The following is an 18,193-nucleotide window of genomic DNA, read 5'->3' as shown; positions in this document are numbered from 1 at the left end:
AGCAACCGTCCTCAAACCGTTTGTGGCATAGTGTGATTAGAGGGGGGTGAAAATCTTGTTTTACAATTTTGCAATTTATTTCATGCCTAATTGGGTGTTATCTTGGTGCTTCTCATGCACTCCCGTTCACTTTGTGCTTTGATTCACGCCTTCCCTACCTATCCCCTGTGACAGTTTACAGTTGCTTCTTATTCTTGGACTGTATCTATCTTCCAACTTTGGTTGCAAGAAGAAAGTAATACAAGTCTATACAAAATACATTTAATGATGCAGAACTGGATGACAGCTGTATTAAATGACATGATGGTAAGTGACCTGCATTTACATACAGTATGTACACGTTTGAGGTAGTTGCAGTTACTGTTTTACTTTGTAGATTCAGATTTTGGAAACAAAACATATGATCAGTTGTATTACATGATGCGGTTCTTTTAAATAAATCACCTGACATTGGAAGTTACAATGGGCTATGCTAAAACACTCAATAAAGCATCAGTAATTATAATCCAATAATATAATTGAGTTCATAATAATAATACACATTCAAATAATTATAAACACTATTCAACAAGCAAATGAAGGTGGATAAAAGAATGAATGCATGACTTCTTGTAACAGTATTTAACAATGTGTTGTTTTCTTAAATACTCACACAGGTGTTTCCACTTAATCAGGCTGATTACACATCCACTTGGACCAACTGCAGTGTATGCTGGGAATCACGAAAGGTCACTGAACGCATCACAGCACCAATAGCTGTCATGTATTACTTTTTGGATGACAAGCTGTACATGCCAACACAGTTTTATAAAGAGTCTATTAGGGCAAAAATAAATGAAAACACCTGTGTTAGTGTGCCTGTGTGCAGGACCTTTCATTGGTTACTTCTTTCACCACTGCATAAAAAAGTACAGTTGCCAGGCTGAGACTGGTGGCTAGAAGAGATGATTTTACGGTTACGGTGTATATTAACAAAGCAAATACAGCTTTAATAACTATGTAAACAAAAATAAATCATTAATGGAACATATATGGCAACTATTTCATATGTATTTGGGCAACTTCTCCAAAGTACCTGTAGTTGACAAATAGCAATAAATGGGAATATTTTAAGACAGTAGTACTACATCCTGAATTGTATATATATTGAGGTATGTAATATATCTCAGTAAGCTTTGTACTGTTGGTTGGACAAAATAAACCTTGTTGAGACTCTGGTTAATAGTGACAGCATTTCCCACTAATTTCAGAGTTTTACAAACGAATCAAAGTCAATTAATTGGAACAATAATCAGTAGATTGATGCATAATCAAATTATGGTAAATTGCAATCCAATGCGAAAAAGTTGAAATTGAGCTCCAACTACAACAGCAAAATCCTGTTTATATAAATGGATTGCTAAAAATAATCTAATGATATTAGTCTACAGTCACATTGAGTAGCCTATATTATTTTAATTATACCCAAATAACTTTTTCTGTTTATACTTACATACGTTTACTTAGGTAACTCAAGACTTTTACTTGTATCATAGTATTAACTATATACAGTATACGAGTATTAAACAGTGTAGGCCTACTATTACTTCCTCCCAGTGGCTGCTTCCTCCACCATTTGTTGTAAATAACCCATGGATGTATAACAAGATAACAGCGACGCCTAGTGGACTAGACCAGAACTGCACTTCACCTTTATAAACATTTAATCTCTCTCGCACGTAATCAACACGAATCAAAACAAAGAACGTTTACAAGATAATAATAGCTTAATTCAGCATTTGGATTTACGTTTTTTATACATTCTACACATTTTAAAATATACCTAACTAATTCAGCTCTTAGTGTGAAACAGGTTTTCTGTGTGTACTTCTCTTCTGGTGTCGACGTAAACCTGCACAGAATCAGGAAGTCCGGGGATTTTCCGAAAAATAAAAGTTGAATGGCCAAACGACACGCCACTTGTTAACGACACATAATGAAGAGCCACATTTGTTAACGCGTACGGTTGACTTTTCGATGTAGTTAGTTTCATTATTACTTTCTTGTTAATTTATCTTAGTCGTCATTTGTCAACCGAAACACCTGGATTTTCACTTTGCGGGTCAGAGGGATGGACGTTCCTCACCTCACTGAAGAGGAAATGGCAGAGATTAAAAAAGACGTGAGTAGGTTACATCAGTCAAAGCATGGTTACCAATAAAGAATTATTCGGATACGTTCAGTTATGTGGGAAAAGCCTATCGATACACTCTATGCTGCCACTTTATTTGTGCCTTGTTTGGCGTTAAAGGCCTTCAAATGAGGAAATACCCCACCACACCTTCACTGTGCCCACTTGCAACACTCACTTCTCTAGGGTTGATAAGTAGGAAATTAGTATATTTTACTTAGCAATAATTAAAATGTTACAAGTAAACTCTGCATTTGAATGTTTAGTGAAAGTACAACATTATTAGTATCAATAGGATACTAAGAATCAATGTGTTCATCACTTTGTTATTGCAGCAATTTTTTTGCTGATTGCTTAACCTTCTTAATATATCAAACTTTAGCAGTTGGTTTGTTAACTTAAGCTTCAAACACAAAGTGGAGTAAAAAGTATAATATTTACCTTTTTAAAATGAAATGAAGTAGCATTAAATGGAAATACTCTAAAAGTACAAGTGCTGTAAAATGTTACGTTGTACCACTTGTAGGCCAACAACAACATCATTGACACACAGGTTGGAGTTTGAGTACATTTTTTTCTAAATACTGACAGGGTTGCTCAGTCTGACTCATCAAAAGCACGACCAGAAGCTAACACAGCGAAAGACAACTATTAATATATGCCATTTATTTTAGACCACCTGCAAGAGAAATTCTACCTTATTTAGTCGTTGGTGGGGGAAAACCTGCATATTTTCCCGCCTTCCCTATTCATACCATTTCTCCTCCTGTTTAGGGCCTGTACCGCTCAGTGCTCACTCTGTTCCCTTTTTTCCTCCAGGTGCTGATCAGAATGCGGCACTACCTCTGCGAAAAGATCCGAGCCGAACGCCACCTCGACTTCCTGCGCTCCCGCAGGATCCTGACCCGAGACGATGCGGAGGAGGTCAGCTGCAGGACCACCCAGACCAAGAGGACGGCCATGATGTTGGACATGCTAGCGGAGCACCCCCGAGGTCTTGATGCCTTGGTTGACTCCATAAGAGATTCACGCTCACAAAACTTTATCATCACCAAAATCACAGATGAGGTGCAAAAGGCCAAAAACGAGAAGATCGAGTCTCTGAGAGGTTAGTAGACCAATTAAATCTGGTGTGTACCTTTTTAAATCTAATATATGTTCTTGATGCTTTAACTTTGTCTGTTTTTAATCCTGTGATGCACAGCAGTGGCTTCCAGTTCCCCGACTGACAGCAGCTTCAGCTCTCTAAACACAACCAGCAGCCTTCTCCCGACGTTTTCCAATAACTCCACAATGCTCTTGCACCCAGACGGAGAACGAAGCTCTTCTATTTCAGGCTTACCAGGCTCACTTAACCTACCATCAATACAGAAAGAGGACTATTTGTCCTCTGGTGTTGGTGCTAGCGTCGGGGTAGTTTCCTCCAGAGCCTCCTCCATCCTCCCGCGGCCTGGAGACCCCGGAGCTCCTCCGCTGCCGGATGATGTCACAGTTGAATCCCCCTCTAACATAGATGCCGGAGTGCCGGGATGCACCAGTACCGGGGGGGACCCAAACTTCCAGCCTCTCCGATCGCGCTCTCTTACTCCAACATCACACAGGGGGAGCATCTTTTAATTTCACATCTCTATAAGACACTCTTATGCAGTAAAAGGGAAAAACCAACAGAATCCTCAGTTACTTAATCTAGTATCCAAATCGCTGTTTTTGGTGTGATGTCTTTTATTAGGGAGAAATTGCTGTACATGGGAAATACTACTACTATACCAATCAGCTATCTACAAGGGGGAAAAAGGACAATTTGTCACTTTCGCTCAAGTATTGTTTGAAATGTTTTGATACTGGTGCCAATCATTACCTTAGTTTTAATACCAGGCCAAAATAAAACCATAGTTCTAAGAATATTTACAAAACCCTTTTTCTTATTTAACTAAAGAAGACACACTTGTTAAATGTGCTTTGAATAAAAACAGGTGTACAAGAAAATAAATGCAGGTTCAAATTGACAATTATGTTTTTTAAACTTAAAAAAATAAGTAAAGAACAATTTAAGTAAAGCCTCGATTCCAGCTTTTAGTACTTCGCAATTTTCGATACTCATGCTTTAAACTATATATATATATATATATAAGGCATATACAGCAAGTAATGATTCTCAAAGCATGAGCTAAGAAAAATGGATTCTCCTTTTCTACTCTTATTATATCAAAGGTGCGATTTCCTGATGTTTGGTGTGAATGCATGGCAGCTACAGTTTATGTGCAGTTTTTGTCACTACAGTCTTGAATCACAAAACATGAAAAAAACATTGTCCCAATTGTCTTAACTGGTCGTGTACTATAATCTATTGCATACTAAAGGTTTTCTTTATGCGTACAACTTGTGTTTTCTTTCTTTATTTGTTAATGTGTGGTGGCTCAGGGGCAAAATAAAATATAGTTTATTTGCTGATTTCAGGGCACTTTAAGATGACAACCTTTGGCCTATTTGATTTTTAGTTGGTCTGCAAAAAAAGACAATACAATATTAATTCCTCAGAGAAGCCTACAGACAGTATGGTGCGTGAGCAGTGATTCTGTAATTGTTATGGAAAAACTGGAACGCTTCAAATGACGCAGAGGAATGACATGACATGTCTTTGTGGTGAAGGCTGGTGTGACTGCACTGATCTTCGTAGACAGCGCATAAACCTGGATTTTTGAAACCAGTCACTCTCTGGCACGCTGGTGCACAGCAGGTAATTCATTTATTATTATTATATATTCACTTTTTCTTAAAAGGTTTACCATCTGTCCTTCATATTTATCTCAGTAAGTGTATTAGAATAGTTTCAATGTATGTGTCTTTAACTTTTATTCATTTTTGATGGGTTTCATGATTGTTTCAGTTTTCATTTAATAGGGAAGTATTTAAAGTAATTTGTTGTACTAAAAATGTCGGCATGTGTTGCCTAGTGCATTTTGCTGCTGCATGCCAGTCTGTGATAATAAGTCATTGTTAATCATGGTTAAACATAAAACAATATGAATGTTTAAAAACCCTTTTCTTCATGGGTATAGAACATTATATCCTATTTTAGCACAATAAGTTTGCACCCAAGACTGAGATGCAGGAGAACCAGTTAGATATACATCACTAGATAGACTGGAATGTGAACTTTGCACTATATTTCATGAGACAGGATGTAAATGTTGTTGGCCTAAGTAAATGTATTTTTGCAGTGAGTGTGAATTTGTTTGCAGCTGTATTCAATTTTTTAAAAACCAAACTCTCTAAAGCAGTACAATTGTGCACTGTACTTGAGAATGATGGATGAATCAGAGCCGCTGTTGGCCTCGAGGTCAGAGGAGAGGAGGCTGAACGGACTTTGCAGCAGCGCTCCCCCCCGGACCCTGCAGTCCAAGGTGGTGGAAGACTTCAGACGGAGGCTCAAGTACTTCTTCATGAACCCCTGTGAGAAATACACAGCCAGAGGCCGCAAGCCATGGAAACTCATGTTACAAGTATTCAAAATTGCAATCATCACAGCCCAGGTACTATATACAGAACTTTGTGATAGTGTTGTTTTGTCATTAGGCATGAATGAGCATGAGTTATCGATATGTTTTTGTCTCAAATGTGTTTTTTTTCCTTCTCTGCTTCAGTTGGTCTCTTTCGGCCTGAGTAACGAAATGATGGTCACCTTCAAAGATGAAAATCTGATGACATTCAAACATCTGTTTCTAAAAGGATACAAAGATCAACGGTTGGGGAGCTATGCACTGTACACAAAAGAAGATGTGTATGATCACATCTACTACGTTATTAACGGGGTACTCACATTTTGGATTTGGGTTGAGTTGTATATCAAATGGGAATTTCCTGTGTGAAAATGTGTGCTTCACTCTTCTTCCTGCATTTTCCTTCAGTATATCAATCTCCAAAACCTGACTGTTGGTAATCTGGCATACGAGAGTGTTGATGGCCAGTACACTCCTCTGTCTGTCTGCCAAGAATTTTACAGACACAGCAGCATCGATCCAGAAACTGAGACCTTTGACATTGATCCACATATTGATAAAGGTACAAAAGCACAAAACAATCCATATAAATAAAAATAAATAAAAAATTAAATCATAAAATGGAAACATAAAAAGCTGTGGAACTTGTATTTATGTCTAAAAGCCACCATGAGTTGTATATTGTTTGCTGTATTTATAGAATCTGATTCATACCATGAATGGAAAATAATCACAATGTGGATTAACTTGTGACTCCAGAAAGAGGAAGTATTGTATTCAGGCTGATGTATTCCTCTGTTGAAATATTCACTGAAGTCTAACTGCTTTTTAAATGTACCGCCTGTATTTCCTCCTCACAGATTGTATTTCCATATATCCTGTGCAGGCGTTTGATGGCAGTGGTTTGGGTGCACATTTAAACTTCTCTATAGATTTTAAAAGGTGACTAAACTAAGGAAGCTGATTTCATGGCGGGTGATGAGAGTACTGCCTGCTAATATGTTTGTGTGTCCAGGCTGCTATCTGTGAACATCTACCTTACTCTGAAAACAATCAACCTGCAGACTGTGCGGCACCACGAGCTACCGGACTGCTATGACTTCAATATAATAGTTGGTGACAATGACGGAGAAATATCACTCATTTATCTGATCATTTAGGACATTTCACTTGGCATACATAATATATTCTTAACATGCCACTTAAATGAGAAATCTTTTTTTATACAGATCAAGTTTGACAACCGTGCACACAGTGGGAAGATAAAGGTTGATGTTGAAAACGATGTAAGAATTTATGAATGCAGAGACTGGAATGTGGAAGGCACTTGTACGTTTTCCAAAATATCACATTTTATTCAAGCATTTGATTTATTATGACCCAGCCAAAGAAAGGAATGGCCAGCAAGGGGAGCATTGATATTATTCTGTAACCTTTGACACCAGTATGATCTTACTCAGTATGTTCTCTGGTTTCTAGCTGGTAAGAATGATTACCTCCTCCTGTCGTTTGATTCTGTGGTCATCCTCGCCTGCTTCCTCTCTCTCACCCTCTGCACGCGCTCTGTCATCAATGGTCTCCAACTCCAGTTTGTAAGTTTATGAGGCACAAGTCAATTATTACCAATCATCACTGATACATGTCCAGGATTTTGCTATGCAGCTAAAACTGCAGTTTAGCCATGATGTCATCCAAAAAGTAATACATGACTGATTTAATCATAATATAATAAACCAGCATCATAAACAGGACTTTAGTTAGACGCTGAGGTCATGTCTTTTTCAAGGGGTTTGTGGGACTTGTTATTTATAATTATACACTTATAAGCACACACATGCTTGTTAATGAATAGACACATTCCAGGTTTTTTAGACTTAATATTTTCAAATGCGATTGCCCAAAAGCCTTTAAAACTTCAATAAATTAAGGATTCACCTTTTTATTCAGAAATTGTGTGTTTATTCAGTCTTTAATATTGTACAGAAAATATCACTAAGAAATATTAATGTCATTTTCTTATAAAGGATTTTTTGAGGGTGTTACATTGTGAGAATTTAAAGTTGCCTATTATTGTTGTGTCAAGGTCTGGGTCAGTATTTTTTATTTTTTATTTAAGATTCAGCCCCCCGTCATCAAAGAAAAGGACACACTTAAATAATTCCATTAAAAAAATATAGCACTTCAGCCATCATGTTTAGATCCTGGATTGTTCTTACAATATGATAATTTTCTCTCATGCAGGAGTTCAACACATTCTTCCAAGCATACTACAATAAAAGTGTCTCTTGGTCAGACCGCATGGAGTTTGTGAATGGCTGGTACATCCTCATCATTGTCAGTGACATACTAACTATCGCTGGGTCAGGGCTCAAAATTGGAATACAAACAAAGGTTTGTTGTTTATTGTACTTTATTTGCTTTATTTACAGGTTCACTGTTTGGAATTTGGACTGGGCATAAAGGCAATGGGTTAAGAGTATCGGCCTATAACTTGTACTTCTTTGATACATATGTTTTCTTTCTTTTCTCTTGCAGTACCTGACAAACTATGACGTGTGCAGTATCTTGTTGGGAACAGCCACACTGCTCGTCTGGGTCGGCGTGATTCGTTACCTTGGGTTCTTCAAGAAATACAATGTAAGCACTTCAAATGGTTTTTGGTTTCTCGATGATTCATCAGACAATTAAGCTGAAGTAGCAAATGCATATCTTAATTAACTAAACACTTCTTTATTCCTTTCTAGGTATTAATCTTGACCCTAAGGGGAGCGTTCCCAAATGTGATCCGATTCTGCTGTTGTGCGGCCATGATCTACCTCGGGTACTGTTTCTGTGGCTGGATCGTCCTTGGGCCTTACCATGAAAAAGTATAGAAATTATAATCATAATCAATCTTTTAAAGGTGTCAAACTGACCTAATAAATCCCCCACGCATCTGGGAGCTCTTCTGGTGACACTGAAATATGATCAACATTTTTTTTCAGTTTCGAACACTGACCAAGGTGACAGAGTGCCTCTTCTCTCTCATCAACGGGGACGATATGTACGCCACATTCCTACATTTGAGGAACGAGGCCGGCTACATGGTGTGGCTTTTCAGCAGAATTTACCTCTACTCCTTCATCTCCCTCTTTGTCTACATGGTGCTCAGCCTGTTCATCGCTCTCATCACTGACACCTACGAGACAATCAAGGTCAGTCTGAGTCACTTTTCTGATAAATATTCTCTCATCTTTCTGTAGAGAAATGTTTTTTGAGACTTGTTTTGATTTGTCTCTGCACTTTTCCAGCATACCCAGCAAGAAAAGGTGCCAGTGTCCCAGCTTCAGGTCTTCATAGCAGAGTGCAGGGACCAGCCTGATTCTGGAAGATATCAGACTGAGGAGGAGTCAGCTGCCTGCTGCCTCTCCCCATGCTACTGCTTTGGCTGAAGTGCGAAGATTGTGGCTTTTACCTTTTTTCCAAGACTTGACTAAAATAATAAGTATAGGGAACAAGTCTAGAGTCCGTCTGCATGGAGAATTTGATTATAGCCTATATGATGCATGAGGAGAATGCGAGAATTTCTTCTGACCAAAGTAGAATGTCTTTGACCTGCTTTACTTGAATTGCTAATCATTAAAAAGGAAAGTGCTTACATGACCAGTAATGTCACCAAACTGTAATTTCATTATGAGTGTGCACCCACAACTACTACAACTTGGTACCTTTTTTTGGATTGCTACTGTGTATTTGTTGTGGATTATAAAATAAATCCTGTTTTCGCAATTAAGTGGATTCTGACTCATTATATTTATATCTACATTATTAAACTGTACTTGCCTATATTTGACAATATTTTCATACTAACAACAATTGAATTATTCAAGCAAAGTAGGCTAGAAGTGCATCAAAGTAAAGAAATATATATATCAAAATCAGAATCACAAACAGGTTTATTGCCAAGTAGGTTTGCATATACGAGGAATTTGCCTTGGTGTACTGTACAGTACATGGTGTATCATCAACACAGTTAAAGATTATATAAAGATAACAAAGAACAAATGTAATAAAAACTATTGAAACTATTATACGTTAAGATACAGAAAACATATTTAAACGTGATCTGGATATATAAAAAAAGAAACTACGTGCAGTATACTATTGCCAAGTACTTAGAATGATTAATAATAAAAAACATAGACCTATTGTTGTTATGGAAAGTGGATGAGAGCTAGAGTGCTTGTGTGCAGATTTGCAAATATTTTGAGTATAGGTATATTGCAGTCTGCTCCATTGATAAAATGTGAAATACAAATTATAATGATGATAATACCAAAGAAAAGCGTCGTATAAATTCAACCAATGGCAACTGGGTATAAGAAAAGGAAAATGACCTACAATGAGATCCAGCAGGTAGAGATGGCATTTACCTCCTGCTGCCATAGGAGTGCCACCTGACAGCATTTCTCATTTGCATAATCGTCCTCTGCATGTGTTCATATCCAATGCACGGCTCACTTACTGGTTGCTTAACAACGCTGCCTCCAATAACAGGGCCGATTGGTGTGAAGGCAGCGCAGGAATAGACTTTAAAAAAACACACAGAAGCAACAGCAGCGTACTGGCATCTCTCTGCATGCTCCGTTCACAACTTCACACTGAAACAGGTGAGATTTGGTCTTGTTTTTGCTGGCGACAAGGTGACGAGTGAACTCAGGACGGGGGGTTCTGGTCTTTCGATAAAGGAGCATTTTGTTCGTTTCGAAAACCTTACTAAACTTGGCAGGTGTCGGATTTAGTTGACCCACTTCACGCCGCTCCCGTGAGTATTTAAACTTAGCATGCAGCTATTATCCAGGTTAGCAAAAAGCTACGACAGCAGTCAGTTTGTTAATTTAACGTCTAAGTTTACATTAATGTTATAAATCTTGACGTGTGAGTTAAGCTGACGTATACTAACCAACTAACATTACTTAAACGTTAAAGTTGATGTTAATATGTCACATTGTCACGAAAACACAAGGCATTAACGTTAGCACATTAGCTAAGTTACCTGGTAATTTAACGTGTCTAACTTTAGCCAATTTAACTGCTTTTAAGTTAACCTTACTGTCCACGTTAATGCATGACGACAACTTTAACCAGAGGTGTAAGAAGTCCTCAGATGTAATAGTAGAAATACTACAGTGTAAAAATACTCTGTTACAAGTCCTGTATTTCAAATCTTACAAGTACAAAAGTATTGGCATCAAAATGTACTTAAAGTACCACAAGTAAAAGTATGTTTTTTTTAATGCATTAATGTGTTCCTCACAGCTGGTAAATGTGGAGTTAATTTAATTACTTTGTTAACTGCTGCTCGATATCTTAACCTATAGTTAGATATCATACTTTATGTATTTATTTAATTTGTTTGTATTAGCAAAGTTTACAATTTGAATATTTAAAGTAATTAGTAACTAATTTCGTTGAATAAATGTAGTAGAGTAAAAAGTTAAATATTGGCTTCCAAAATGTAGTGGAGTAAAAGTATTAAGTAGCATGACGACATGGAAATACTTATAGAAGTACAAGTACTGTAAAATCGTACCAACGTACATTACTTGAGTAAGTGTACTTCAATACATTACACAAATGCTTTTAGCTTTTATGTAAAGTAAAGGTAAACCTACTATATTTAGCTGGAGAATACTTTATCTCCGCCTCAGTTTGTGTAGCTTTAGATAGGAGCTGTGCATGTGTTCTTGTTAGATAACAACATTGAATTGAGTTTTGCTGTGATGCACATTGACACAAAGAGCAGACACTCTTATTGACTGTTAGTTTTTATTGACCTCACCAACATGTTGCTCTCCCAAGCTTTGACTGTTGCATTACATGACTCCCTTTTGTTAATCAACACAAAGTGCACTATAGCCCATGGCCCTATGACTTGGTGCATTTCAGTGCATCATAAAGGTGTGGGAGATAACTGGTTCAGCTTGTTTCAACATTATTGTCCTGAAGGCACATACGCAACAGAAGCCCTCCCTTATTTAGCCTGTGTGCAATGGATTCCCTTATTTTTATCTCTGTAAATATTTTGGTTTATGCTGAGATCATCTTACTACCCTGCAATTTAGTTGGCAGTGACCACTAGGAGGGCCTAAACCCCCACTGGCACACATTGGTCAGTTAATCCTGTGTGGTTGCAGCAGCAACCCAGATTATCTGTTGCTGGTCCATCTCATGACTTGCTGCTCTATTTCAGGGCTCAGTTCCAGTGGTAGCTTCTGATCCACGCCTGACTGCTAATCCGTCTGCCGTTTGGTAACTCATGTACTCGCATTCCTGTGTGCGGATGTGTCGGTGATATGGGAGAGTGGTGGACAACTGTGCCAATAGGGACTTCTATGGGTACGTTTCTCTGATAATGTTGGGATGTCTTTGGTGGAATATGACAAGAATAGAATGGCTCATCAGCTATGCTTTTTTAGAGGTGACCCAAATGTTGTTCTCATTTTAGAGCTGCAAACTAGTCCAAGCCTCTCGGTGTGAAATGTACTGTGGATATAATGGGACTTGCTCTATTTTTTAGGAAACGATGAGATCTCCAGCATATCACATGTGACAATGTCGCCCTCGAGACAGAACAACCTCGTGTCTTCCTTGCCCCTGTCCAGAAGCTCCTACAATGTGATAAGTGCCTTTTGCACTGAGGATAATATGCCTCAGTGCATTTCATACATCAATCAGGTACATGAATGCCCTGCTACATTCTTATTATTGCCATACATTATTTGAACTTGCTATTTCAATTTCTGTAAAGATTATTCAATGAAATGGTGACACAAACAATTCCTTTGTTTCACAGGAGCTTGACTCACTGGGCCTCTGCTCTACACGCATTGAGGCCAGCTCACCAGGGGGAGCTACCATAAACACAGTGCCAGCTCTAAATGCCATGTATGAGATCATGACGATTCACCGACGCGATATGTGCAATTTAGAAGAGCTGGAGAAAGACCAGCTGAAGACATCCAGCAACTTGGACTACATTCAGATGAACAATTCCAGACTCAAGGCATGTATGACAGGGTGGCCTCTCGGCGCTGTTTCTCTCAACACAAGACGGCGACTTGTTTTAATTCACTTTGTGTCAGGACACTACACACTGTAATCTGAGTCTGTAAGGTCAGTATTGGACCACTAGATGTCAGAAAAGAAACCAACATTTGTGTTTCGTCTTCCCTAACTCAACAGTTGGCTCGCTTGCTAGGCTAAACATATAATTGGTCTGATTTATTGAACAAAAAACATAGATTCACAAGATATTCGGTTCAATTCTGTTTGTTGAGCAATTCCAAAACAAAAGTTTTATTTAGTTTTGTCTTCCACATGTATTTATAAAATCATATTGTTAGAATTGAAGATTTTGTAAAAACATATATCAAATCTAAATTGGATATTTTTTTGGTAATCACATTATATAATAGGATAGTATCCAAAGCTTTATTTAAACTTTGATAGAAGCTTTGAATGTAAAATAAAAAGGTAAGTGGTACAGCCCTTTCACTAAATATGTGGCCCGAAATATATGGATTTTCTTGGTCTATTAGTGTTATTAAGTCCTTAGACGGCACATGCAACTTTGAGAATCAACTCTTTAATCCTAAACTCATTTCTTATGCTAAACATTAGCACCTTCATTGTGCTTATAATAAAAGTTATGTATACGTCTTTCCAGGATCAGTTGGAACTGTCCATAAGGGAGAAATCGGGTCTACATGAGACAGAGAGGCAGCTCCAACTCAAAATCAAGACTTTGCAAAGCTGCTTAAAAACTGAAAAAGATGAGGTATAATTGTACTTAATTATATTATGACCAACACTTTTATTTGCAAATGCTATGCATGAGCCTGCCTAACTCATTATGGGATCACCCTGCGCAGGTTCAGAAGCTCCAGAGCATCGTAGCCAGCCGGGCCTCTCAGTACAGTCATGATGCCAAGAGGAAAGAGAGGGAAACTGCAAAGCTCAAGGAACGCCTCAGCCAGCTACTGGTCGACAGAAAGGATAAGAAACTAGGTGAATATGCTAGTCTTCAGCAAAGATTTATTATAATTGGGAATTTCAGATCAAGTTATTCATATTCTTCCTATTTTTCCCCTCTAGCTATGGATGTTCTGAATAGTCTGGGACGGTCGGATGGAAAAAGGAGCCACTGGAAGACCACAAAAACAACAGCAAGGTATCATGAGAACTCTCCAGTCAGTTGTTGTTGACCATATTTGCAGAATGTATTATCATCGTACAGATAACTGAATTGATAAATCGCTCTCTGCAGCCATGAGGGTGAGATGTACAAGTCCTTGCTCAATGACTACGAGGTGAGTCAGAGGTCCTTGATGCTGGAGAACGCTGAGCTTAAGAAAGTCCTCCAGCAGATGAAGAAGGAGATGATCCATATCCTGAGTCCACGCCCTATCAGAGATGACAGTCAGGACCAGGTATTGTTATTTTCTCCTAGTACCAAAGCCAGGGTTCAAACAAAGTCTTGAAAGTTTGGAAATTGGTGATCTGGGGGGTATACTACGAAGCTGGTTCAACCTAACCTGGATATGTTTGAGTTAGCCGGTTGGCCTAATCCAAAACATACGCGCTCTCGCTAAACTGTACTACGACGCGGGTTATCAAGTGGATCGCTCAAGCCAGCCGTGCCCTATCTAGTTAGGTGCGCGTTCACATGAAAGGAGTGGTATTTGGAGCATTCGACCAATCACAAACATGGAGAAGCGTACTGACAGCGCCGCGCGTCATACTTCCTGAATGAAAAGTCAACTATATAATTAGACAAATATGAAGACGTTAAACTTTAAACATCCATGACTTAAACACTTTATCCAGGATCAAAGCTGCACCTGCAAGGTGAATACAGCTGGTAACAGAAAAAGTGTTTGAATGCATACATTAACAGGTTTATGATATCACTGCCCACGATCTGATTTTAATTATATTTGTCTCGAGTGTTTCGTCAACTTAATGTGTTGCTTAAATTAATACTTCTGCATACAGTATGTGACACTGTGAGTGTTGCACGGCCAAGTACGGCTCAGCTGACTCAGATAAGGAGATATATGATACATTATGATGTGATATGCCGCGGACTGTACTTAATATTACTCTGATCCGGTTACTTATATTGTGGCAGATATTTAAGTAAGCTTTCTTAACGCTAATGTTATAATAGTCTGATTGCTCTGAAGATTGGAGGTGATATTCTATTAATGTTCACGTTCACACAGTCGGTAATTTTTGCCGGCCGTCTTTCCTGCAACGGCAGCTTTTCTGTATTTTCTTTCTCCTGTAATATGACTTGATCGCTTTAAACTCCGCACACTGAGCTCTGATTGGTCAGCAGGCAGTGCTTTCACTGAGTTGAGCTCTTAGCCTGCAACCTAACCTGCTCCGGGGCAGGTTAAGTTACCATGGAGATCTAGCCTGCTAAAAAGAGAACCAGCTTCGTAGGACCGGAAACCCCGAGCTTTCCCTGAAGTTAGCCGGCTAAGCGAAAATCCTGCTTCGTAGTATACCCCCCTGGTGTACCATGTATACAATAACGGATAAAGGAAACCAAAATAATTTTAATAGCTGAAATGTTACAATCATGTCGTCATATTTGTTGTCTCCTGATGCTAGCTAAACATTACATTATCACCATCCAAACGTATGATCAAAATGAACATCTGCTTAATAATAAGTGCCAAATATACTTTGCTGTTGTTATAAGGGAATTCTGTAAACATTATTCACATATTAGAGTTACAGTTAAGATGCGATGATGACGGCTTCAACATTCTGATTTAGGTGTCTTAAAAGTCCTTGAATTTCTTTCTTAAAAGCTGTACGAAGCCTGTAATGCACAAACATATATTTGGTAAATACCATTTGAGCATATGCGTCAGATTTAATGAGATGAGGTCCTTGCATGTTGAAAAGATCTGTTCCACTGTTTTTTCTCAGGCTGAATCTGATGGGGAGGAGAAGGTGGGTAATTCTAGCAGGGAAACTCTGGACCAATCGTGTGAGCAGGCCAGGGAGCAGCTCACCAACAGCATCCGCCAGCAGTGGAGGAAACTGAGGAACCACATGGAGAAGTTGGACAGCCAAGGTACATGCAGGCACCACTGTCACACACCTGAAGTATGGCAAAAGTAACTGTACAATACGCGTGGACGAAAATGTAATTGTATCAACTCTTGGTTTATTTGTTTCCCCAGCCTCCAAAGGGCAGAATCAGATGGAGTCCACTAAAGAGGTGGTACAAAGGGAGATCCACGAGGATGAGATGGAAAGGATGAGGCGTGAAGTGCAGCAGTGCAAAGAGTTCATTCATGCACAGCAACAGCTCCTCCAGGTCAGTCCTGCTTTTTTATTTAAGATGATCAGCAGGTCTGTAAAGGTTTAACATTTCAAACCAATATCAATATGAGTGCAATGTTTTGTAGAAATGTCAGATACGATTGCATTTTTAAAGTTTTTTTGTATTATTATTATTTTTATTATTTTGAAGTTCTTAAGAATACTTTTGTTAACAGTTATCAAATTGTCTGTTTGTGCCCATTCAGCAACAACTCCACACATCCTTTGATGATGAGACAGCAGCTCTTCTTAATGACGGCTACACACTGGAGGAGAAGGAGCGTCTCAAAGAGGAGTGGAGGCTCTTTGAGGAACAGAAGAGAAACTTTGAGAGGGAGAGGAAGAACTTCACAGACGCTGCTATTCGCCTGGGGCGAGAGGTACTCAAGTCTTTCGATGTTGTACCACAATCTTATTTAACATTTATCGTGGGCGTTGTTATTGTAGTACATTCCTTTTTTTAAAACGTTTTTTACTTTTTTACAGAAAAAGGCCTTTGAGGAGGACCGTGCCTCTTGGCTCAAGAACCAATTTTTGAACATGACTCCATTTACGGACCTTAGGAGACGTTCCTCGTCTGATGGTCAAAGTGCATTATCAATAAGTAAGTCAGTAATACAAATCTGTAGTGAAAGCAACATAATGAAAGATTTTGTACTTTTTCCAATTCTGCTAATTGTCTGACAGCAGCTTCTGTCAGCAGCAGTTGGCTGATAGCATTGCTTCAGCAACAAGTAAAGGTTAGACAAGAAAACATTTCCTAGTAAGTAAAATATGATCTAGTTTCTCTAAAATATACTTTTTGTTGCTGTAGAGCCCAGTGGACTTCTCCACTTCACTTGCTAACCATATTTGCATAATGCAAGAACATGGGTTCAGGGAGTGGGACTAACAAAGGCAACATTCTACCTATTGCTAGTCACTTTTGAATCAAAATTATATTGAAGCTGTTATTTTTAAGGTGCAATGTAACATAACGTTCCTTTCATAGCTATGAGGATGGCAACGAGTATACAACATTTGTTGTTGTTGTACAACATATTTGACTTTCAATGTTTTCTGTTTTAAGAGAAAAGATGCATTTCAATTGTCAATTGCTGCATACTGCATGTAAACACCAGTGACCGTACGAATAAGTGTATTTGAATATCCGCTGCATTGCAGGAAGTGAGCCAGAGATGAGAATGTCTTCCACCAAATCTCCGCCGGCCAAATCATCAACCTACGCCGTTTTCTCCACTCCTAAACCTACACAAAGTGCCACTGTGCCATCCACAACCGAACTTTACCGCACACTCCGCCTGATACCAGACAGCAGGTATTATTCAGTCACTTAATTACTATTATTTGTACTTTGTCTTTCTTTTCTAGGCATGCTTTCAGTGCTGGAATTACATTTTAGTGTTATTTTACTATGAATGCTGGCTCAGACCCCGATCCTGGTTGAGTTTGTGCCGTGTTACAGACATGCCTAATATTAATTGTTTTGTTTTTACATTTTAGTTCCTCCAGACATTCAAAACGAGGATGCTGGTCAGAGTCCAGCACTACTGAAGATGGAGATTTTCGGGTCAAATCAAACAGAATTCGATGTGGAGACTTGAGTATCTTCTCTTTGGGTGGAGATGAGAACAGCCTCACTTGAACAACTTTCAGTGCCTTTTTAAAACAAATTTATATATATAATTTCGCAATGAACCTAAGCATCAAGTCATGGCTGAATTCAATCACAACTGATGAACACTCCTTTTTTTTTGCAGCTTTTATGCCACATCGCTTTGTATGGACTTGCACAGATCATTCACTAAATCTCATCAAACGAGAAAGCACTTTAATGATTCTGCCATTGTTCATTTATTTACTTCCCAAACAATTCAACACTTGACAATTCAGATTTTAAGCTATATTCAAAGGATGTTATTTACCAAGTAGGGATTTGAACTTATTTTTTGTAATATGTGAATTATATTCAATGTTTAAGTTTCAAATTTAACAAATTATGTTTAGTTGTTCAAATTAACTTTGTTTTCATATTTGAAATGTATGATTTGAAATGGAGCATTTATTGACACAAGAATGATAATGGTGGGTTTTGCTGGTGTAACAGCACAATAAAGATATTTTTATGAAAGCTTGAATT

General features: G+C 38.3%; 3 protein-coding genes across 5 annotated transcripts; all 3 read left to right on the top strand.

Moving 5' to 3' along the window:
• Window positions 1-1,887: 1,887 nt before the first annotated feature.
• On the top strand, window positions 1,888-4,546 carry bcl10 (BCL10 immune signaling adaptor). Of its 2 annotated transcripts, none has more exons than XM_010780926.1 (3): window positions 1,888-2,161; window positions 2,990-3,278; window positions 3,378-4,546. In XM_010780926.1, the coding sequence occupies exons 1-3, from the start codon at window positions 2,111-2,113 to the stop codon at window positions 3,785-3,787; spliced, it is 750 nt and encodes a 249-aa protein (XP_010779228.1). In that variant the 5' UTR covers window positions 1,888-2,110; the 3' UTR covers window positions 3,788-4,546. The 2 variants fall into 2 exon arrangements, with proteins under 2 accessions (XP_010779228.1, XP_010779227.1); XM_010780925.1 differs by having other exon boundaries at window positions 3,375-4,546.
• Window positions 4,547-4,620: 74 nt separating this feature from the next.
• Window positions 4,621-9,422, top strand: mcoln3a (mucolipin TRP cation channel 3a). Its single transcript, XM_010780927.1, has 13 exons — window positions 4,621-4,907; window positions 5,449-5,703; window positions 5,815-5,982; window positions 6,079-6,232; window positions 6,531-6,612; window positions 6,686-6,782; window positions 6,900-6,999; window positions 7,150-7,262; window positions 7,912-8,061; window positions 8,206-8,307; window positions 8,415-8,537; window positions 8,655-8,864; window positions 8,961-9,422. Exons 2-13 carry the CDS (start codon window positions 5,476-5,478, stop codon window positions 9,099-9,101), a joined length of 1,668 nt encoding a protein of 555 aa, XP_010779229.1. The 5' UTR covers window positions 4,621-4,907; window positions 5,449-5,475; the 3' UTR covers window positions 9,102-9,422.
• Window positions 9,423-10,148: 726 nt separating this feature from the next.
• Window positions 10,149-18,184, top strand: ssx2ipa (synovial sarcoma, X breakpoint 2 interacting protein a). Of its 2 annotated transcripts, none has more exons than XM_010780922.1 (14): window positions 10,149-10,319; window positions 11,903-12,048; window positions 12,230-12,387; window positions 12,506-12,715; window positions 13,379-13,489; window positions 13,584-13,719; window positions 13,807-13,882; window positions 13,979-14,141; window positions 15,655-15,802; window positions 15,912-16,048; window positions 16,260-16,433; window positions 16,540-16,657; window positions 17,218-17,371; window positions 17,557-18,184. In XM_010780922.1, the coding sequence occupies exons 2-14, from the start codon at window positions 12,006-12,008 to the stop codon at window positions 17,696-17,698; spliced, it is 1,770 nt and encodes a 589-aa protein (XP_010779224.1). In that variant the 5' UTR covers window positions 10,149-10,319; window positions 11,903-12,005; the 3' UTR covers window positions 17,699-18,184. The 2 variants fall into 2 exon arrangements, with proteins under 2 accessions (XP_010779224.1, XP_010779225.1); XM_010780923.1 differs by having other exon boundaries at window positions 10,149-10,474.
• Window positions 18,185-18,193: the final 9 nt, after the last annotated feature.

The sequence above is a fragment of the Notothenia coriiceps genome, unplaced genomic scaffold (assembly GCF_000735185.1).
Source record: "Notothenia coriiceps isolate Sejong01 unplaced genomic scaffold, NC01 NC01_scaffold00022245, whole genome shotgun sequence".
Classification (NCBI taxonomy): Eukaryota; Metazoa; Chordata; class Actinopteri; order Perciformes; family Nototheniidae; genus Notothenia; species Notothenia coriiceps.
This window is presented reverse-complemented; position numbering and strand designations above follow the sequence as displayed.